We start from the raw sequence: 23,958 nt of genomic DNA, 5'->3' as shown, positions 1-23,958 counted from the left end.
AATTCTACAATTCTCTGATCTGGATAATTAATCCCACTGCACCTGCCTAGGCCTAGGGACAAGAAGGAAGCACACCTTTTCAGAGAGTCAGAGAGACTGGAACTTGCAGTGTAGCTATATGGCAGATCTTTTCCCCTGGGTTAGGGGCTTACTATAAGTGCCCACCTTGCTGAGTAATCCAGAGGCTGTTGCAGGCTTTGACCCCAAAGTGAGCCTTAGACAAGAAGGCTTGTCAAGGTCAGCACCAAAATGGGGAATAACAGAAACTATTGCCATCTTTCCTCTCTCAGTCAAGGACAGATAGACTGTGATTCACCCCAGAAAAAATAGTGCTGTGGAAAGAGGAAGAAACTCTCTTAACAACTATCAAGGAGGGGATTTTGAGGAACTTACTCCTTTTAAAGTAACTGGTTTAATCTTTCCATTCCTAAGAGTGACTTATTACAAAGTCCAGTAATTAGACAAAGTGGCAACGTAGCTTCTCTAGACTATGGTTCTATTGTCCCTCTAACTCGTACACAATCTAAATGTCAAACTACCCCTAACAAGGGAACAACAACAAGTCTCTGACACCATTTCTTCCAGGGAAATGGATGAAGAGCAAATATGATGGATGGGCTTGGGCTTAAGACTAAAGCTATCTTTAGTTCTAATGCTACTTCCAACCATATATGGCGGAAATTCCAGGAGAATAGGATCTCTAAGCTGTGAATGAAATTGTTCCAAAGGGACTATCTCTCACAATAGCATTCATTAGGGCTAACCTGAACTGGATACCTTTATTTCTTCCTCAACCCCTTTTTTTTTACTTCTTTTTATGTTGTATTCTCTCTTAAAACATAAGCACTCTGCCCTTTTAGGAAGAGGGGAGAGGAAGAAGAAAAATTAGGAACTCAAAATTTTGTAAAATTGTTAAAAATTGTTTTCACATATGATTAGAAAAAATAAAACACTAAAAAAAAAAAATAAGCTCTTTGAGGGTAGGGACTGTCTCTCAACCTGTATTTGTATTCTAGAATGCTTACTCAGCATTAAACATAGCCTGGCATAAAATATGCATGAATATATTCTTGCTCCTCAATGATGACTTCCAGATGAAGGTCAAAGCAACTCCTTGCTGATCCAGAGAGTCACATTCAGAGTCTTCTAATATCCCACTGCCCTCCCCTCACTCTTCCTCCAACTGCTTACCAAGAAATTATTTTTTTAAAGCTCTTTACCCATCCTTTCCCTTTACTTTTATCTCTGAGGAGGAGCTCCCTATTGAAGCCAAGTCTGTCTACCTATGTCCTTGATCCAATCCCTATTGTTTCCAACCAGAATTTACCCCTCTTGCTCATACTGGATCCCCATCTACTGGTTCTTTTCTCACTGTCTATTCATGCCCAAGTTCGCCCATAACCTGAGAAGAATCATCACTGGACTCTGCTGCCCACTCAAATTTTCAAGCTGCATCTCTTTTCCCTTTAAGGCCTAAACTTAGAAATGTCTCCACTCTCTGCTTCAACTTCCTTACCATGTATTCACTTTGCAATTCTTTACCATCTGGCTTTAAAGCCTGATACCAGACAGGAACTGTCCCTTCCAAGAGCACTAGAGATCTGTTAACCAATAAATCCAATGGCCTTTTCTCAGGCCTCAAGCCTTGACCTTCCTTTGCTTGGCACTATCCTAGACATTCTCACCTTTCTTGTCTTCCGTCCTATTTCTCCTGCAGTCTAACTAGTCCCATTCAGCTTCTTTCATCACCCATCTCCAGTCTCCCTTAGCATGGAGGTCCTCCCAGGGCTCTTTCCTGTGTCCTTTTTTCCTTCTTTCCACGATCTCATCTGTTCCCAAGGATTAAAGTATTGTGTTTATGGTAGCTCAGACTGATCCATAAGCATTTGCTTACTATGTGCAAGATCTATAAGATATACAAAAACAAAACATTCCTAGCCCTCAAGGAGCATACATGATACTGGAGGCTGGGGGATGGGACTGCAACATATTCACAGCAAAGTGTACAATATATACAAACCCAATAAAAAATGATCTGGAGGAGGAAACTAACAATTTACTGGGGGAATCAAGAAAGGCTTGTGGAAGGTGATGGTACCTGAGCTTGAGTTTTGATTGGAGTTGTAAGTAGAGGAGAGGAAGGAGAAAATTCTAGGCATGTGTAACAGTTTATAACATGGACATGGAGACAAGAGATGGAATGTCATGTTTATGTTGAAATGCCAAGGAGGTAAGTTCAGCAAAACATAGAATGCATGTAATTAGCTTAGGAAGATAGATAGAAGCCAGACTGGGAAAGGTTTTAAATACCAAAGTAATTTATATTTTATCCATGAAGGAATAGAAAGGCATTGAGATGTCTTGATTGGAAAAATGACATGGTCATACTCTAGGAATCTCAAATTTGTAGAGTTGTTTGGAGGATGGATTGCAGAGAGGTTGGATATAGGAAAACCAATTGGAAGACTATGGCAATTGTTTAGGTCAGGGATGGGAAATTTTCAGTCTCAAGGCCACATGCAGCCTTCTAGGTCCTTGGGTGCAACCTTGTGACTAAGCACAAGTTTTACAGAATAAATTCTTTTATTAAGGGGATTTGTTCTGTGAAGTTTGGATTTTGTCAAAGGGTCACACTTGAGGACCTAGAGGACCACATGTGGCCTTGAGGTATTACGTTCCCCAATCCTCGTCTAGGTGATAGGTATAAGTGTTATCTATCCCTAATCTTTCTCCTGAGCTATAGGGCACTCATTGATTGTTAACTGGATAATTTCTCCTGGGTGGTCTATAAGTAACTCAAAGTCAACAAGTCCAATACCTAGTACATTAAAGTCACTTAATAAAAACTTGTTGATGGAAGGAACTAATGATCTTCCTCCTTAAACACACTCCTACACTTCCCCCCCCCCCCAAACTTCCCCATTTCATTTGGGTACAATATCACAATCACTGTCACCCAGGTTCATAAGCTGAGTCATCCTAGACTCACCCTCTTCCTCATCCCTCATGTCCAATCAGTTTCCTACTCTTGTCAATTCTCCCGTCTCCTACAACCATATCCTTCCCTCCACTCACATAGCAGCTGCTATGAACTAATGTTCAGAGCCTCATCTCCACCTGGACTACTATAATAACTTCCTAATTGATCTTCTTATTTTTATTTTCTTCTCTCTGTACAACTGCTAAAATGATCTTCCAAAGAGAGTGGTTTGACCACACATCACTATCCTTTCTCTGCAATTCCCCATTGTTCTAGGAGAAAATACAAATTCCTCAGACTGGTATATGATGACCTTCAAAATTTGGCTCCACTGATCTTTCCCTTACTTCATAGTATGCCTCTTCAAGAACACTGCATTCCTGTCAAATTTTGCTACTAGTTATTCCCTAAACTCAACAGTCTAAACACTTGTATAACCTACATCAAATTGCTTACCTTCTCAATGAGGGGGGAGGAGAGGGAAGAGGGAGAATTTGGAACTCAAAATTTGAAAAAAAGAATGCTAAAATTGTTTTTACATGTAAATGGAGAAAAATAAAATATTAAACTTTAAAAAAAATGAAAATGAACAAATTCAACAGTCTATCTCCCACCTCTGTGCATTTTTATGCACTCTTCTTCATACCTGAAATGCACACTGTTCATCTCTGCCTCTCAGAATCCTTGTCTTCCTTCAAAGCTCAGCTCAGGTGCCACTTCCTCTGGGAAGTCTTCTCTGGTCTTCCACCATCCTCTGAATTGTTAGTGATCTCTTCCTTCTCAATCTGTCCTGTACTAGTTTTATTTTGTATATGTTATGGAGCTCTTTGAGCTCAGTAACAGTACATTACGGTGGAAAGAGTACTGACCCAGGCATCAGATGGCTTGGGTTCAAATCCTACCTTTATCATATACTTCCTTTGTGTTCTTGAACAAATCACTGGGTCTCAGTTTCCTCAACTACAAAATAAAAGAGTTGGGCTCTATGGTCTAAGGTCTCTTCCCTTCCATCTATGAATCTATGAGTGCCTAGCACATATAAGCACTTACCATGCTTTGTTAGCTTGAACTGGATTACAAGCACAAGTCCAATAAAAAAGAAAGGGTGTCAAACATAGGGGCAAAGAAAATATGAGCATGAATATCTGCTCTGACATATAAGTAGCTGTGTGACTGTAAACAAATCTCCTCGTTTATTTCTTAATTCCATGCAATCTGGCTTCCTAACTCACTCAACTGCTGCTGCTCTCTCTAATGCTAACAAAATCTCATAATCGGCAAACCTAATGTTTTTTTTATTTTTTCTTTCTCAGTCTGCATATTTCTTGATCTCTCTGAAGAGTCTAATGCTTGATAAACCTCTCCTCAGATTCTTTTTTCTCTGTGTTTTGGGGAACTACAATTACTCTCTCTTAGTTCTCCCACCTGACTACTCTTTCTCTATCTCTTTTGTTGGCTCATCATCCTCATCAGGCCCCCTAACTATAGGTTTTCCCCTAGGTTCTATTCCCAGGCTTTCTTCTCTTCTCTCTCTATACTCCCTCATTTGTGTATGTTCATCCTTCATTACCAAAGAAGACCATGCCATCAGAGGATAATGACATGACTTGCACTTGACTTTGTTTTGAGTGAGGGAGGGCTGTGCAGGTCATCAGCCTCACTTCTCCTCCAGAGCCATCTGAATCCAGCGACCAGATATTCATCAGGATGACTGGAGATGACCCAGGATGAGGCAGTTGGGGTTAAGTGACTTGCCCAAGGTCACACAGCTAGTGAGTGTCAAGTGTCTGAGGTGAGATTTGAACTCAGGTCCTCTGACTCCTGCACTGGTGCTCTATCCACTGCACCACCCAGCTGCCCCACTCCTCTTTTAATGACTTCATCAACACCTATCCATGGGTCTAATTGTCAGGTCAGGATTTTTAGACTCCCTAATATCCTGGTACCCTCCGCTAAACATGCTTCAGCTTCTCAGAGTCTCCCTAAAATATGGTGCTTATAGATGGTCTGACCATAGAAGAGAAAAGGAGGGCTATCATAATCTTTTTTATGGATGTTCTACTTTTGTAAATGCAGCCTGAGATCATAGTAGGGTTTTTTTGACTGTCACAATATGCTGGTGATTTCCATCGATCCAGTAGTCCACTAAGACCCCCCATTATTTTTCATATGATCTATAGATATTGACTAAGTTGTGTCCTAGCTCCTGGTGATATTTCCTCTCCTGGAAGCCTATGGCATTTGTATGTACCTCTTCAAAACCTGGTCCTTTTTGACCCTGCCAACCTTCTTAAACTTTACTCCTTTCTGTACCATCCAACCATACTAGCTTACTCACTGTTCCTCATAAACTACATTCCATCTCCCATCTTTGCCCTCATAGCTGATTCATATATGTCTCATAGATACCTGTGGTGTATACATGTTAGCAGTATATGCATGCTGTCTCCCTCAGAAGATAATCTCTTTGAAGGCAGGAATGATTTCACTTTTGTCTTTGAATCACCAGAGCTTATCACAATTCCTGGCACACAGTAAGCACTTAATAAATGCTTGTTGATTAATGGTTATTTCTTTGTAGTTCTGTCCAGACCATGACTTTTGCTGCTGTTCTTACCAGTGTTGTTGAGTCATTGAGTCATTTCAGTCATGACTCTTTTTGGGGTTTTCTTGGCAAAGAATACTAAAGTAGTGTGCCATTTCCTTCACCAACTCATTTACAGATAAGGAAACTGAGGAAAATAAGGTTAAGTGACTTGCCTAGGGTCACACAGCTGGTAAATATCTGAGGCTGGATTTGAACTCAGGAAGATGAGTCTAGCACTCTGTGCACTATGGAGCCACCTAGCTGCCTCTAACCTCTTTTAGCCCAAGATTAATGCCTAACACACTTCCCATATCCCCAATTCTCTGCAAACAGTAGCAGCTCCATATACTTGTGGATCATAATGAAAAAATGGTGTTTTGTTGCCTTCATGCACTTTGAGCCTTGCTAGTAATCTCCTGATAGTAAAATTTTGTTAGAATAGAATGACAAATAAATTTCAGCACCTTTCCACAGGAAGGAAGGCTATGTAAGTCTTAAGATGCTTTAAAAATGGGAGTCAAAGTGTTTTCCTCACAATGCACCTGAGATGTAAGTAATGTAAGAATTATTATACCCATACCAAATACAGAGGAAAAGTGACTTGCCCACAGACTCATAGATAAAATGTGACACAAATAAGATTTCAAACCCTCTAAAGTCTCTTGACTCTAAGATTAATGTTCTTTGTACTGCACAGCACTGTTTCTCTCTGAGGCAAAAATTAACAATTAACAATTCTATCCATTATAATTGTTATTTTCATCCATGACTAATAATGTATTCAAAAACCACAGCTATGTGGGGAAAAGGTGTCCCTTTTGTGTTTATAGTGAAATTGGCCACTCCTTTCAAGACAGGAAAAGCTACTATCATAAGCATATCATTAATGAATATGAATTAATGACAGGGAGAAGTTTTGGGGGTGACTGATGAAATAGTTAAAATTATATTTGAAATCCTCAGAACTAAGGAATGCATCAGTCCTTGCCTTCAGTCTCATTGAGATTCTGGTAGACACATGATCAATCTTGGCCATAGGAGATAAGCTGAGAAAGCAATAGTTTTTTTTCAGCCAGCATCTTTTCCACTGATATTCTTAAATGAATCTGTGGGTAATTTCACTGATTTGGATATACCCTCCAGTGATTCAGATTGCTACTTAACCATGCCTCCTGCCTAACCTTTTGTGACTCTCCATTTCCTTCTAAAAGTCTGTCACCACGTAAGCTAAAAGCCTCTCTCACTTTTTCCTAAAATAAAAATACCAGTGGAGCACTTAGGCTATCTACCTGTCACCCCTTATAGCTGCCACACGATCAGTCCATCTTCTTTAGCTAGCATACATTTCCTTGATTCTATCCTTTACTCCAGCAAAATCTTTATTGGTTATATGCTGGAGCCTGTTCACACCCAGCTTGCACCTCTCTACTGTCCTCATGTGCTATTAATTTTCACTTCTTTGGAGAAAGTTGTACTCCATCTCCCAGCCATGCAATAAAATTGTTAAAAAAAAGCATTTGTAGTAAAAAGATCATTCTCATTTCCAGAAGAAACTTGACTTCATCCAAGGATCTCTGTAATTTCCTAAAGTCAATCTCCCTTTCTTCCTCCTATTAAATCTGGGCCCAAACCAACGTCCACTTGTACTAGATGTCCAAGACGTACATGCTGATGGACAAGCTGGATGAATGTCCATTCAATGACCAAAATTAGTTCAAAGCCAGAAGTGTAAGATATCATACAATTGAAATCACTCAATACTGAACTATTTAAACAAGTATTTCAGAATGAAAAATGAGTAATGGACAACAGAAAGGACATCAACACTGATTATCAGAATTTTATTCAGAATTTTAACTGATAATGACAGGTAATATTTGTATTACATTTAAGGTTTACAAAGCACTTTACATACATTGTTTCATATGTTCCTCACAAAAACCCTGTGAGGTGGGCACTATGGTTTTGTCCATTTTAGAGGGTCATATAGTTAGCAAATGGTTGAAGCAAGATTGAACTTATTTCTTCCTGACTCCAGGTCAAGTATTCTGTCCACTATGCCCACTATGCCACCTTGTTGTCAATCAAAGACTTAAGAAGGTGACCAAGATTTTAAAAGCATCTTAGGTAATATTTGATGTTGGAGAGAGGGAAAGAGAGAAGACACGAGAGAGAGAGCAGCCAAAGGCAACACTAGTTTAAAATATAAATTCATTTGCAAAATTTTATAAAGAAGGATGCTAGATGATTATGAGCAGTATCACTTCATAAGACAAAAAGAAACAATGCAGGGTAAAGTAATTTAAAGAAAGCTTGGCAAGAAAACAAATTAAGCAAAGTTATTCTGTAGCAATTTAAGAATGGAAAGAGGATCACAAGCAGAAGAAAATGATGATAATAAGCAAAGACTTCTACAACAAACTTATCACCACTAAGAATAGTAGAGTCCAAACACTTGGATTCTAACATTATAGTCCCAGATGTGTTGATAGAGGAGGTAGAAATGGCACTAAAAAGAACAAAGAGTAAAGCAGCTGGATAGGACTAATTGTACATACAGGAGATACATGCTGGAAGCAACACAATTGTGAAGGCGCTGAGATATCAAAGTGTGTGTGAAGGAAAAGAAAATACCAACAATAAGGAAAAGGTCCTTATTAACATAGGGGGGAAAGCAATCAAAAAAACATCCAACAACTCCCAAACTACATGTTCACTTTCCCATGTATGAAAGCTCTTACTAAGATTCATCTATACATACATGGAGGGCATCCTTCATGAGGCTATTCATAGGGAATAGGCAGGCTTTTGCAAGCAATATGCAACAATGGACCACATCTTTACTCTCATACAACTGGTTGAAAGATGTAGAGAATATCAGAGCCCATTGTTCTCATTAATCACTGTTTTTGAAAAATCATATGATCTAGTAGAGCAAAATGCTTCCTTAAACATCTCTTCCAGAAAGAAGTATTTTCCATTTCTACTGACAAAGTGAAATATTAATTATTAATTAATATTACTATTTTGAGAAATTACACATGGGACTGCTTTCAAAAGTAACTGCTCACAATATATTCTGAGTTAGAGTCATAACCACAAATTCACAAAGGAAAAGTCCATGGATTCCACTCAGTTCCATTTTCCACAGCATTTGGCATAAGAATTTGAAACATAGGAAGTACTCAATAAATGGAAACACTAAAGTAGCCTCAGAATTCAAGAGATGGAAGGGCCCATAGAGATCCTGGAGTCCAACCCCCATAATTTTCCAGATGAGGAAAATGAGACCTGGAAAGGGGAAGTAAAACTCAAGGTCACATAGCCAATAATGGCAAAGCTACGTCTAGAACCCAGATCACACTAGATTCCTCATCCAGTGTTCTTCCTGAGCAAAGCCAGTTGGTATCTTAGGAGATGGAGAGGCTTTCTGTATTGATTGATCAATTTCTTATTCCCCAATACGTCTACATGATCCTAAGAACAGCTCAATGGGCTCTGGATTCCATAATGAGCTGTACCAGGCATCCTGAGAACCATGCATTACCAAGATTACCAATCAACAGACCATATAGAGTTGGGAATATTAGCACAGAGCCAGATGTTCTGAGGGAGCCACAGGTCCCAGGCTCTAAGAAAGAGGCCGAGTTGGGGGGCATAGCTTCAAAATGTACTCTAGAGTAGCTTGTTTCTTTCTTTTTTTATTTTCATAACCACCACTCACCAAACAGCTTCTCTTCCCTTTCTTCCTGGGATCCTCCCTGCGCCCAGGGATGGTATGCTCTCCCTGCTGCCATCCCCTGGAGTCTCAGGTCTCAGCCACTAGGAAGTGGGGAACCACAGAACATAAAATGTCAGAGCTGGAAAATGGGCCTCTGAAAGTATCCAATCCCATCACTTTGAAGAAGAGACAGAGGCCAAGAGAAGACAAATTACCTGTCTAACAGCACCTACTCAGTCTGTAGCAGAAATCTGAACCCAAGTCTCCTGACTACCAAGTCCAGGGCTCTGGTCTTTATACTATATTGTCTCCAAGTTACTGGCAAACCACTTGGACACTTATTAGCATGGCAAATCACTTGACCACTCTGAAGAACCTCAACTTCCTTATCCAAAAAATAAGGATAATACTCACTAATATACATGAGTAAGCCATGTTTTAAACATTAATATATAAATGTGAGCTTTCATCATTCTTCAATATGCCAAAAGGAGATGGAAGAAATGTCCAAATTGGGGCTTAGTTTCCTAAATTTTTCTGAATAGGGCAGTCCAGTAGTGCAGAAAAATCATCAAACTTGGGCTCAAAAACACTTGGATTCAAAGCCTAGCTCAGTCATTTACTCACTAGTAAGACCTTAGATGGGTAGCTAGGTGGTGTTGTGCATAGAGCACAGGGCCTGGAATCAGGAAGACCTGAGTTTAAATTCAGCCTCAGACACTTGCTAATGTAAGTCACTTAACCCAGTTTAAGGTATCTATAAAATGAGCTGGAGAAGGAAACGGCAAATCACTCCAGTCTCTTTACCAAGAAAAAAGAGTTGGACACAACAGAACAACAACAAATGACCTTCAGTTTGTCACTTGACTTCTCACTTGCCTCAACTACCAAAATGTGGATAATGCACTCCCTTATCTGCTTCAATGGAGCATTGTGAGACAGGGAAGTAAAATGAGATAATGGATACAAAGTACTTTGTAAACCTTGGAATACGATAGAAATGTCAGCCATTATTATTTCATTAATTATATATCATTTTGTAGAATTATTATTTCATAGACTAGCTGACCTTTCTGTAGTGTTGTAAGGTTTGCAAAAGTTTTCTGCATCCATTAACTCACTGAAACCAAGAAACCCTGAGAAGCAGGTAGTGGGAGTACTGGTATCCCTGTTTAAGAGATGAAAACCTCAGAGTCAGACTTTCAGTAATTTTCTCACAGTCTCTCAGCTACTAAGTATCAGAGGCAAGAGTGAAACCTGGGTCTTCCCTGAAGCTCAGTCCCAGACTCTACCTAGACTTGGCCGCCTAAAAAGAAAAGAGAGTCAGAAGAGCTGATTTCAAGCATGGGTTCTACCCATACTACTCATATTACACATAAGCTATGTGACCATGGCCAAGTCATAGAATCCTGTGGCTATAATAATACTATTATTACTATAACAATAATAGTAATAGCTAGTATTTATACAGGTGTTTAGACAATGTCATTTCATTTGACCCTTCTAACAATCTTCTGAGTTAAGTGCTATTATTATGACCATTTTACAGATGAGGAAACTGAGGCAGAGAAAGGTTAAGAAAGGTTAAGTCTAGAGTCACACAGCTAATAAGTGGCCTGAGTGGGTTTATCCCATATCTGATGCACCAGTCTCCTCTAGAATATCCCCAATAACAGGTTATCTAGCCAAAGTACATATGCTGTGGGGCAATGTTCTAACAGTGATTCCCCTATCTCCTTGGGCCACATGAGGGCCCTTGGCAAAGGTGACAAATGCAGGTTTGAAGGACAGTAGAAGTAATACCCTAAAGAAACTAGACTGTATTCATACAAAGGAATCTGCTGTAGGAAAGACTGTCCCCTTTCAGTAACATGCCTCCTAACACAAATGTCCAGTGAAAGTCCAAGGGAGAGACCCAGTACTGATATTCCATCCACTACACCAGCTTCACTGCCATCCAAAGGCACACACGTAGAACAAAACAATGGCAAAATAAGGCTATCTGTCCCATGTATTTAGCCTAATAATGTAATGTTTTTAATAAAAAGATTAAAATTGAACATCAATATAGCCAACTAAATTTGCTTGGTAACTACATTTAAATTAAGCAATAATTTATCATATATATAATATGTACATATAATATATAAAAAGTATTAATAATACTTTATTATAACAATTTTTAGCAACTTCCTAAACAACATAGTAGATCGAGCACTAAGCTTGTAGTCAGGAAGACAGATATGAGCTAAAATTCTACCTGAGACACCTGCTGTATGACCCTGGTCAAGCTCTTAACCACTCTAAAGCCTCAGTTTCCTTATCTGTAAAATGTGGAGGTCAGCCTTCACAGTCTTGTAAAGTGTCTTCCAGATCTAAAGCAAATTAACTTTTGATTATTTATTTGTCCATTCACTCTCATTCCTCTTCCTCTCAAGTGAATTAATATCTACTCCATTCCTCAGGTCCTGCTTTTTTTTACTTTGCATTCCAATCATTTTTTTAAATGCATAATTCCTGGGACTATGCCTACCAGCCAAATGAATTACTTTCCAGCCTCTTCAAATGTATATCTGGCCTTCCATTGATCCAAGAGTAGATGCCTAAGCAAAATTTAAGAGAAAAATCTCCCCACCACTACCACCACCACCAGTTTCCACTTGCACTGTTTATCACAATATAAATTCCTACATGCCAGAGAAAAGATGATTTTTGGCACTAAAAATATTCACATTTACAAAAATTATGAAGGCTCCATCCATCCAGGTTTTTCCAAGGCCACGCCCATGGACTTTAGTCCTAGTTACAGGTCCAAAAACCAGTTTGCTAAATGTAGCACCTTACAATGTACTAAAATGCTCAGGACTAGAAAAGGGGCAACTGGAGGATTAATTCTTGGGAACTGGTACTCCACAAAAGATAAAACTGTAGAAAAAGAACCTCAGTCTTGCTGTCTCCTCTTTTTCCAGTGAAGGCAGCTGAAAAGCAGGCAGAGGATACTAAGAATTACTGAGTCAGGGCAACTAGGTGGCTAAAGTGCCAGCTCTGAAGTCAGGAGGATGTGAGTTCAAATCCAGTCTCAGACACTTAGTAGCTGTATGACCCTGGGCAAGTGACTTAACCTGGACCATCTCAAAAAAAACCCCAAAAAACAGTCAGTCAATAAGCATTTATAAAGTGCCTATTTTGTGCCAAGTAGACATTTTGTGGAGTGCTGGGAATAGAAAGAAAAGCAAAAATAGCTCCTGCCCTCAAGAAGCTTACATGCAAAGTAGGAAGTATTTGGTAGACATTTACGGACTAGGTGTACATCATTAGCAGCTTGGAGGGGGGGGTCTGTGAAAGATTTCCTGTACAAGATGGGTATCTAGCTCAGTCTTGAAGGAATCTAGGAAAACTAAGGAGGGATAAGCATGTAGAATATTCCAAATATGGAGAACAGCAAGTTTGAAGGAAGGAAACAAGGATGCAATGTTACCTTCAAGGAACACCAAATAGGGTAGGGTAGCTGGATCATAGAATGCTTTAAAGGGAGTCAAGAGCAAGATTTGCAAGGTAGGAAGGGGGCAAGTTAAGAAGAGCTTCGAAAGACCAAATAAAGGATTTTATATTTGACCTGGAGATAATAGGGAGTCATAGGAGGTCAATTGGCTGGTGGAGGGAGGGAGGTGACAAGGTCAGAACTACACCTGGCAGCTGAGTAGAGAATGGATTGGAGTTCAAGTTATTACAATAGTCCCAGCAAGAAGTGATGAGGGTCTGAAGTTAGGGATGATGTCTGTGTGAGCAGAGAAAAGTAAAAATAATCTATTTGTTATTTGGTCATTTCAGTTGTGTCTAACCTTTTGTGACCCCATTTGGTGTTTTCTTGATAAAGATACAGGAATGGTTTGCCTTTTCCTTTTCCAGCTCATTTTACAGATAAGGAAACTGAGGCAAACAGGATAAAATGATTTGCCTAGGGTCACACAGGTAGTAAAAGTCTCAGGCATTATTTGAACTCAGGTCTTCTGAGTTCAAGTTCAAGCAGTTCTAGTTGCCTAAAGATCATCTATAGACATGAATTAAACAGTTGGAATTTTTTTCCCAGCTGCTAGAGCTTATAATGTTTGGTCTTTGTGCAATGGCTTAAGCTTCAGAGTTGGCAGAATACTGGAAGTATTAAATCACATAACACAGCAAAGAGCCTAATAAATATAGTAGGTGCCTAATAAATGCTAGTTGACTGACATAACTATTAGAATATAAACTGGTTTTATTTTCATCTCAGCACTTAGGCACATAGTGGCCACTTAAGAAATGCTTATTTACTGATTGCCTGATGAAAAGAAGTAGAGGACAGTCTCTAGGTCAATGAGAAGATCCTCTAAGGAGGGTTTATGGAAACTTGTGAACAAGAATTACTCAAGAAGAAGAGGTGTGGATGAGTTATAATCTACTTTGGTGAAAGGTGCATTCAGGCAAGGAGCACACAAATCTAGTCAAGTGCAGTATTTGAAAGCTTCCTTCAATGCACCTTCTTGTGTGTTGTGCCCCCAAGCACCTGCCTACCTGGCCTCTCCCTAAGTGTCTAGTCTGCCCTCCCTCTTTTGTCATTCAGCAATGGTTCTGCAGGCCCAGAGGAACAACATTTTCCTGGGAGTAAACCTCCTCTAAATCAGAGGCTGGCATGGGGCAGAAAAATTGGTAGAAGAGCCACAAACACACCTGCATTCTAGAGCCCCAAGATTCCTGACTTAAGGATACAGCTCACCAGTAGAGAATCCAATCCAATAAACAGGCCCTGTGTTAGTACTGACTTACGCAATAAATACAATTACTATAAAGAAAGTCCCTGCCCTCAAGGAACTACAATCTAAAAGGGGAGGTAACACACCACAGGTGCAGGAAAGGGGCAAGAGAAGATGAGGGCAGAGAAGAAAGTTTAACCCCAAATGTCTTTTGACCTCCAGGAGCTGGGTTTTTTTTTTCCTAACTATAGTTTGAAATTTAGAAAGAGAGGATGGGTTTGGTAGAAAGAATCAATTTGGAACTATGTCCAAAGAGTAATCAAACTGTGCATATTCTTTGATCAAGCAATATCACTACTAGGTCTGTTTCCCAAAGAGATTAAAAAAAAAAAAAAAGGACAAGGACCTACTTGTACAAAAAATATTTATAGCAGCTGTCTTCATGGTGGCAAAGAATTAGAAATGGAGGGGATGTCCATCAATTGTGGAATGACTGAACAAATTGTGATACATGAATGTAATGGAATACTACTGTGTTATAAGCAATGACAAGCAGGCAGATTTCAGAAAAATCTGAACTTACATGAACTGATACAAAGTGAAGTGAGCAGAACCAGAATAACATTGTACACAGTAACAGCAACATTGTACAATGATCAACTAATCCCCAGCAACACAACAATCTGAGACAATTCCAAAGGTCTTGTGAAGAAAATTGCTATTCACATCCAGAGAAAGAACCAGTAGAATCTGAATGGAGTTTGAAGGCAATTTTCATTTTATTTTTTTATGGGGTTTTTTTGCCTATTTCTTCTTTCACAACATGACTAACACAGAAATATGTTTTATATGATTACACATTTATACTTATATCAAATTGCTTACCATCTTGGGAAGGGAAGAAATGGGTAAGGAAGGGAGAAAATTTGGAATGAAAAATTTCCAAATGAATGTTAAAATTTATCTTTGCATGTAATTAAAAAAAAATAAAATACTGTTTTAAAAAAAAAGAATGCTCTTAGGATGGCACAAGAGCCTGAAGGAAGAGTTCAAAAGGAAAAGGGAGAGACAGGATTGAAGAAAGAAAAGTGTTTTCTAAGAGAATGTTTCCAGGGATATAAATTGTGGAAAGGGATTAAAACTGCAGAAGCAAAGGAGTTCTCAGGTAAGGAACTTTTCCCAATCTAAATATCCTTCTTTTCCCCTAACAAATCTATCTTCTTGGGATTTCCTCAAAAACAACTTTCTCTCTAGATTCTTCTACTGATATCAACAGCCATAAAACAAGCATCCACTTAAATCTTCATATTTCAGAATCACTCTTAACTCTCCCTTCTTACCAGGTCACACTCAAATAACCCCAGAGATTCTTTAAAACATAGACATTCCTTACCTATTCACCATTCCCCAATGATACTCTAGTTCAGGTCTCATTACTTCTACAATGCATTACCCCAACAGCCTCCTAATGGGGTAAAGGTGGTTCACTAGATGACAATGAAGATGATAATGATGATGAAGAAGAAGAAGAAGAAAAAACAACAACAAACAATAGCTAGCATTCACATAGATAATTATACCTACTAAATACCAGGCTTTATGCTAAGCATGTCACAAGAATTATCTCAGTTAATCCTCACAACAACCCTGTGAGATAGGTTGCCATTATGCCCACTTTATAGTAGAGGAAACTGAGGTTAAGCAATTTGCCCAAGGACACACAGCTAGTAAATCCAGTTTTGAACTTTGATCGTCCTGACTCTAGCCTCAGTACTCATTCCACTGTACCAGTCAATAAACATTTATTAAGCACCTATATTGGCCAGGGAGGAAATGGGGTGGAGGGTGGGAAGGATATGCCCCAAGCAGGGCCATGATGGACAGAAGTCAAGGAGCCAAATAGAAAGTGAAGAGATGGCCGGCCTGGGTGCCCTCCTTAAATGGAGGTTCTAAAAGGAGTCCTCTACCTTCCAATCAGATGTGGGGGCTTCAAGGGCAGAGAATACAGATAAAATATGAGTTCCAGGACTAAAGTGATCTTCTAGGATGAAGAACATGATAGAAAAGTCCTGAGCATTATGTCCCATTGAGAAATGAAGATAGAATGCTGAACTTGGATTCAGCAATTCAGGGTTCAAATCTTGCCTCAGATATTAACTTGGTGACCCTGAGCAAGCACTTGATTAACCTCCCTGGGTCAGTTTTCTCATGTGTAAAATGAGAATGTTGGTCTCAATGGTCTCTTAGGTCCCTTCCAAATCTAAATCTATGACCTAAGATCCCTCTCATTCTCCATCTCTTCTCTAAACCAAGCTGCCAAAATCACTTTCCTAATGCACACCTCTCTCCTCCTACTTGAAACCATTAATGGTTCACTATTTCCTACAAGGAAAAACTCTTACTTCCTCTTCCAGGTAATCTATGTCTATATCTTCTACAATCTGGCTCCAATCTTGTCTCCCACTATTCCCCTACACAATGCAACTCACATCTCAAACCAAACTGGTCTAGTTTTCTCCAAAGGTCATGCCCTATAACATTTCCTCAGCCTGGAATACTATCCCTATCTGCCTATCTAAATCTCTCCCTTCATATCCTCCAACACCAAATATTTCCCAGTCCCATTAGTGGCCTCTCTGCCCACCTCTCCTTCCTATTAGCACTTCCAATCTGTATTCTCCACTTGGCCCACAGCATTAAACTATCTTGTATTATTCACCTCCTTTGTGGTATTCATTGTTTCCTCTTCTGAGAAGGCTCTCAGACCTCATTGTGGATTCCCTTCCTTCCCCCAGTACTCCCCTCCCAGTGCCTAACATAGTACCCACTTTCATAATAGAAGCTCAGTAACTATTTGGTGGAGGGGAGGGAGTGATGATGGAGATGATGATGCAAGTGAAGGAAATTAGACCAAGAAAGATCAAAGAACAGTCTGCTGCTGTTAGTGGCCAACTAAATCTCTCTCATCATATGCCCTTTTCTCTGTAAGCAGTTTCAGTCTAAGCCAAAGCTACCCTAGTGGGTCAGATACCATAATTCCTTGTGAGCAACCTGCAGTCAGAAATCAGGGAGGTGAGCCACCTTACGTTGCCAGGGCTGTTTGCCATAGCAACCTTGGGGAGCCAGCTCCAGGACCAGATTGCTGGCAATCTCCACAGGGTAGTGTTTCTAAAGCTCACTCACTCTCTCTGTGCTAAATTATTGTATTCTGCCAAGAAGTCACAAGAAATAAACACAATAGCTGGGTTGCCATGGAACATAGATCTAAACGGAACTGAACACTCAAACGCTGATTCCCTAGGTAGAAGGATGGGACAGTGGAACAAGCAGCCACCTAGGGGGATCAGGAGACTTGCATTCCGGTTCTACCTAGCTCTGCTACTTACTAACTACATGACCCTGAAAAAGTCATTTCCCTTCTCCTGACCTCAACTTCTCTATCTGTAAAGTAAGGAGTTGGAACTAGATAATCTCCAAGATTCCTTTCTAGCCCTAGCATGTTATTTTCCATTTTCTAAATTCCCTTCCCACTCTGACATTAGGCTCCAAATCCTCTAAGTTAGGACTTCTGTGCTTTTGAGACCCTTTCTAGTCTTAATATTTTGGGACTACATTTCTAGCCCTATACATAAGAAGCTTCAATGGGTCTCTGTTAAAGCTCAGTCAGTCAAACTGGGCTGGTAACTGTTTCCTATACACAACATTTCATCCCATGTCTGGAATGTTTTACTCCTCCACCTCTACCTCTACCTCTACCTCAAAGAATCTCTCATTGTCTTAAAAGAAGAGCTCAGGTGGCAGCTTTTAAATGAGGCCCCCTCTGACTAGGTCCCCTCCTACCTCCCCCATTATGAGAGCTTGTTCCCTCCTGAAATTACCTTTTACATATTTATTTGGGTATATATTGTATCTCCCCATCCCACCCATCAAATATATGTTCTTAAAGAGCAGAGACTTTCGTTTTTCTTTGTATCCCAGCACCTAGCACAATGTTCTTTACCTTAGAGTAGGCACTAATACATATGTGATTGTTAAATTGAACTGACAAGGCAAGGAGGGAGAAAAGAACTAAGATAATGCTAAATAATATTTTTTTCCATGAAAATCTAGTTATGGACCTGGAGAACTGGAACTGATCCATAAGACTCAGGGTTCTAGAAAGGACCTTCTAAGTTCAGTTCCCATCCCCCATTTTATAGGGAGGAAAACTAAAGCCCAGTGGCTGCCATGTTACTACTGGCCTACCTGAGTTCTCAAATCATAGGCTGTAAACTAGAAAGAGTGCTGAATCATTCATCACCTGGTAGCTAACTCTGCTTCAAGTACATAAATCAAATCACCAAAGTTTATTGAGTGCCTACTGTGAATATTGATTCCCTACTGTGAATAATGAAATAGATTACCTAGGAGCATATAGGTGCATAGGATTTAGAGTTGAAAGAAAACTTAGATCATCTATTGACCCACTCACCTAACAGCCATTGTTTACATAGGAAGAAACTGAGGGCTATAGAAGCTAACTTGCCCAAGTATCAAGGTAGCAAAACTGATTTAAGTGTTTTCAAATCTAGTACTATTTTCATGTTACCTTCATGTACTAGACTGTTATGGTACCAACCACAAGTGAATAAGACTGGAGCAATCAAATGGGAGGTGGGATTTCAGCTGGGCATTTACAAATTTGCAAACTTCATGTTAAATTATCTAATATGACCTTTAAAAAACAAATTCTACTTAATAAGTTCATTGAGAGAATTCTCTTTTTTTTGCTCTTTGTGTAACAAAATGTTCATATTCATGAATGAATGTTAAGCTTATGACAAAAAGATTTTAAATTTAAAAAGTGTTAGGCTTGGGAAAAGGGTGGGCAAGGGAAAGTCTATGAAAATGAAAATAAGCTCAAATTTTTTTCAGAGACGATGAATTCACAACAGATAGCAACCCTTTCCAGGGAAATTTTAAAAACCTTTGACAGCTCAATGCCTATCTGCTTCAGCCTGAGTCCCTGAAGCACTTAGGAGTCTCCTGAACAAGAGAGGCAGCCTGCAGTAACCCAGACTTAGCCACAAGAAGAGCCTTTTAAACCAAGAGACTGAATTACCTTCTCATCCACATCCCCTAGGGAAGGTGTGAGTCAGACAGATGGGAGATGGAAGGAAGGGATGGAGATGAAGAGAAATGACCAGTGAGAGAAAACTTAGATGGGGCTCTGAGTTGCAAAATAATGTCTCTCTCTTGTGTCTGAGGAATAGTTTCACATGAGGAAACAAATCCCAGAGTCACAAGCCCTAGATTTCAGTCCAGATTCAGCTACTAACTCTCCTTAAGACCTTTGGTAAGTCATTTCTTTCTTTCCTTTTTTTTTTTTTTTGGCATTCATTAATTGATAAATGACATCCATTCAAGTGTTCTTGGTGATAATGAGTTAAAGATGATGATTAACTAAACATAAGAAATTGCAGTTAGAAGACTCTTTGATCTTGTTTTTATCTACAAACAATAGCAATATTATCCTTCCTCTTTTTCTCTTCTGGGGAAAGTAAAAGTGAGAGAGGGAGACAGAGAGAGACAGAGAGAGAGAGAGAGAGAGAGAGAGAGAGAGAGAGAGAGAGAGAGAGAGAGAGAGAGAGAGAGAGAGAGAGAGAAAGAAAAACTAGTTCTCTCTCCCTTTGTCAGAGACAGTTAGGAAGTACTATCTATAGTGTATACAACCACTGACCTTATCACTGCTTAAAACCCTATAATAACAGAAAACCCTTTTTTAAACAGAAGGAATATCGTCAGTCATGAGTCTCTGTCACTGAAAATCCTGGATGGTAAGAAAGGGGGAAAAAAGAATCAATTTAACTGTAGATCATGCTTGAAGCAAGAGACTGAACAAAAGATGAAATATAGTAGAAAATGCATGAAATATAGTAGAAAAAATCTCCTGGGAGTCAGGAGATCTGAGTACAAGTGCCTCCTCTGCCATCAATTCATTAGATAATATTGGGTAAAACAGTTCATCTCTTTGGGTTCCAGTTTCCTCATTCATAAAATGAGGGGATTGGACTAGATGGTGACTTTAAATTCCTTCCAACAATCACACTATGTTATGTTTCAAAGTCCTTTCCATCTTTGACATTCTGCGTTCTACATTCTACTGTCCCTTCCAGCTGTAAACTCCATGTTTTCAGTTCTAAAGTCCATTGTGTCTCTGGCATGCTGTGTTCTCAGGTCTCAGGTCTCTGAGAACATAGCTCAGTCTATGAACCTACCATTTTTTGTTTACATCAAGACTGTGATATTTAGGATACAATTTCCCAATTTGTACCAGTAGAGATCACTACACACCTTCCATCTTACCAAGTGGTTCTATCTTACTCAAATGGAGTGAGAAAGATGAAAGCCCGGGTTAACTTTCACTAATTCTTTATAATCACTTTTTAACGTTTTACTTTACCCCCCAGGGCTAGGAATCTTTTGCAGAATGAAAAACTGATAGGGAATAACTAAGTAAATAATAAAACTCTAAAGCCCCTCGAGATTTCTATGAATTCTGTCTCCCTCACCGTTTTGGCACTGGCTGGAGAGTGAGGAGAGCCTGTGCCAATCCTAGTTCTTCCACTAACCTCACCTGGTAACATTGTGTAAATTACTGCCCCTTTCAAATCAAATCAATTCCACAAACATTTAAGAGACTACTATGTGCACTTGCGCTAGGCAGTTTCCTCCCCTGGAACAGAAGGTTGGATTATATGATATTTAAAGGCCCCTTACAAGCTCTGTTATTCCGGCTTCTACATGTAATGCCCTGACTTTCACTCCTCAATTGGCGAACTGGGTCGGGAAACTGCTAATAATGCTTCATGGAAAGCTCCGTGACTCCCCAGTGAGTCAGGGGACACAGTAATCTCTTACAGTGTAGTCCGGGTCGGTCCTTGGAACCCGCCTCCACGCTACAGCTACAACAGCAAAGCATGTGACGGCGGCGGCGGCGGCCCCGAGCCTTCGCTGCAGTTTCGTCAGAGGTAAAGGTAGCACACAGCAGAAGCCTGCACAGCCTGCGCAGCCCTCACGAGCGCGCGCACACACAGGGACATACATACACAGACAGGCCGGCAGGCGAGCACATAGGCGCGCGTCATACACCTGCACACATACCCAGGCACACACACGCACCACCACGGACCACGGTTTGTCAAACGAAAGCACAAGTCCCATGCCGCTGGACCTCCTTGTGTCAAATATTAACCCTTATAGGATAAGAGGGTGCGGAAGGGAGAGGAAATGCCTGCGCATGCAGGCCAACCACAGCCCGCAGAGCGGACTGCGGAGCCCAGCGAGCTGAGCTGATCCGAGCTGGCCAAGCAGAGCATCCCTCCCGGCTCTGCAGCAGTCCCAAAGGCCCCATTTATAGCCTTTGTGAAGTCCACACTCCAGTGACTTCAGCAGTAGCTTATTCCTATGCTAAGGTTCTTCTCCCCACTGTGGTGTGAAATGCTGTAGCATTTCGGGGAGAGGCCCCACGGCAGTACGCTGTCAGCAAAGCCGTTACATTCCGGAAGGCTAGAATTGGTAACTTAGGGAAGCCTTAAGGGATCTATTTTTTAAAAAAATCTTTACACATCACATTACATATAACTGTCTGGCCAGCGTTTCTCCAATATTTCCTTTCCACACACCCACTGGACTTCAGCCCCGTAAGAACAGCTCCCAAAAGACTGTCAGCTCCTAATAAAGTTTACCTTTCCCCTTCCTTCCCCTCCTCTCCTCTCCACCACCCAGTTCAGAGTGTTATGCAAAAGCGTACTTTACACAGGGAGAGAAGTGACTTAAAACCGGCGGAGGCGAGAGTCGCCTGGCTCAGCCCATCCGCCCTGCAGGCCGCTGGAGTGGAGATCCAACTGACAGACCACTGCAGAACTGCCTTATTTAACCCTGGAGGCCTGTTCTAAATGGGCTGCTGCGACCGAAGGAGTTAAAAGCCAGAGAATTGGACCAGATTCGATGGCATCCGCAATCAAAGATCCCTGTCATCTGCTACAGAGGAAAAGCTCCCTAAATCTACCTCTAAACTTCCCTTTGGCAGCCCGGGCAGGAGGTGGATAGCAAAAAGGCCGGGGGGGTGGGGGGGCGGGAGTGAGGAGGACTCAGAGGCTGCAGATGGATGCCCTGCTCCCGGCACCTTCTTCCATGTCACGCGGGGGCTGCAGCAAATCCGGGCACGTTTTTAATAGCTAACTCCTTTAGGAGGCTCACCCCAAGACTTTGGGGGACGCTGCCCCCTGCGACAGGTCCCCGGCTGTCACGCAGCACGTGAGCCGCACGCCGCAGGAGCCGCGGCGCCCCCTCCCCCCCACCACTCGTGTCCACTGCGTCTCCCAAGCCAGGCACACTAACCCCATAGGTTAGTGAGGCGCCCAGCGCAGCCAGATCCGGACACGGGTTTAAAAGGAAATCCCAGAGCTGTGCGACTTCCCTTATTCGCACACCCACGTGTCCCGCAGAAAGCTGAGCGGAATGGGCGCCAAAGCCCGGAGCAGAGAGCTGGTAACTTTAAGGGAACTCTGAGCTGCAAGAAGGTGCAGGAGGGGGCCCGCCAGGTGAAACGCCCACCCCTAGTAATCTAAGGGCTGCGCTGCCAATTCAGAGCCGGTCTGGCTTCTGCTAAAGCCGGGCAAGGGACAGTCAAGCGCGTGAAAGTGGAGCTGGAAGTGGTCCTCTGGCTGCTTGCTTGCTGCCTGCCAGGGTCGCCCCAGGAGGTTCCGCGCTCCCTGCCTCCTCCCCAGACGTACAGCTCTACTCTGGGACTGCAAAGGGGTGCAAGGCGCGCCGCCCTCCCCGCCTTCCACTCCGGGTCCCTGGCACTGGGTTCCAGGGAACGCAGTACACAAGCTTCCTGACGCCCGGCTTTCTGGCAGTGACTGCAGCAGATGCGACCTCCCCGCTTCCCTCCGCCAGTCCTTTTTCCAGGGGCCTGGAACTCTCCTCTGGGAGGGAATGGGGACGCCTGGGGGTGGGGGCCCTCCGCAGCCCCCGTTGACAGCTCTCCCCGGGGCGCACGCCGGCGCGCCGGTGTCTCAGGCTGCTCTCAGGCACTGCCGCAGACACAGCGCCCCCTCCTCCCTTTCTCCCTCCCTTCCTCCCCAGCCCCAGGGAGCTGCGGCGCCGGCCGCCCAGCCCCTGGGGCTCCCGCCCCCAGAGGTCCCCCGGCCTTACCTGACTGTCAGAGAGATAGTTGAAGAAGAAGGAGGAGAGCTCTTCATCCAGCAGCGAGCCGCAGTCTGTCCCCGCCATCTTCCAGCAAGCAGCCCCAGCCGCGGTAGCGTGGGGGAGTCGGCGCCGAGCAAGCCGGCCGGGGGCGGGGAGGGGAAACAGGGGAGGGGCGGGGAGGGACAGAGGGGGCGGAGCTCCGGCCCCGCGGGCTGCAGCAGCAGCGGCAGCGGCAGCTTGGCTTGCTGAGGCGGAGCCCGGGGGTCGGGGACGGGCTCCAGGCCCAGGGGTCCCCTAGCTCCTAGCACGCGCCGCCCTGACAGCTCCCTTGCAATCGGTTAGCAGCTTCCTCCTCCAGAGCAGGAGACAGGCTCCCCCTTCTCCCTGTCCAGCAATACAGTCAGGTTCCCCGCTACCCGGGGCTCTAGGTGACAGTCTCCCAGGCAGCCGCCTACGGTGAGATCCAAGAGAAATATTATCTTTTCTTTCATTCATTCATTCCACAGATGTGCATTAATTTGCATCTCCTATGTGCCTAGCGCTGTGCTGGGCACCGAGAGGGATAGAGGGATGAATAGTCCAGTCCCACCCCTCAAAACTCCTAGTCTAGTTAGAGAAGATAAAAACGAATCACTACAATATGTGATAAGCCTTGGAGACTTACAAACAAAAGTGCTGTAGGAATTGAGAGGAGAAGGGATATTTCATCCACCTGGAGTTAGGAAGGCAGTGCGGACTTCCAGGT

The 23,958-nt window shown here is 42.1% G+C and overlaps 1 protein-coding gene and 1 long non-coding RNA gene across 5 annotated transcripts in view; both read right to left on the bottom strand.

Moving 5' to 3' along the window:
• Window positions 1-23,359, bottom strand: part of PPARGC1B (PPARG coactivator 1 beta) — a 164,129-nt gene extending 140,770 nt beyond the window's left edge. For all 4 annotated transcript variants that reach the window (XR_011971940.1, XR_011971941.1, XM_072630687.1 and 1 more), the window contains exon 1: window positions 23,220-23,359. Coding sequence is in view for 2 of the 4 variants with exons in the window: in XM_072630687.1 (XP_072486788.1) it covers window positions 23,220-23,297 (78 nt within the window). In the remaining 2 variants the exon portion in view is untranslated. The remainder of the gene's footprint in view (window positions 1-23,219) is intronic.
• LOC140518492 (uncharacterized) lies at window positions 1,706-22,137 on the bottom strand. The gene is made up of 2 exons (XR_011971942.1): window positions 9,292-22,137; window positions 1,706-8,858 (listed from the first exon to the last, which is right to left on the bottom strand). It is a non-coding gene; the product is annotated as an uncharacterized lncRNA (long non-coding RNA).
• Window positions 23,360-23,958: the final 599 nt, after the last annotated feature.

This window comes from Notamacropus eugenii, chromosome 1 (assembly GCF_028372415.1).
Source record: "Notamacropus eugenii isolate mMacEug1 chromosome 1, mMacEug1.pri_v2, whole genome shotgun sequence".
In the NCBI taxonomy this organism is placed as follows: Eukaryota; Metazoa; Chordata; class Mammalia; order Diprotodontia; family Macropodidae; genus Notamacropus; species Notamacropus eugenii.
Note: the sequence above shows the minus strand (reverse complement) of the source record. Positions and strands in the feature narration are given on the sequence as shown.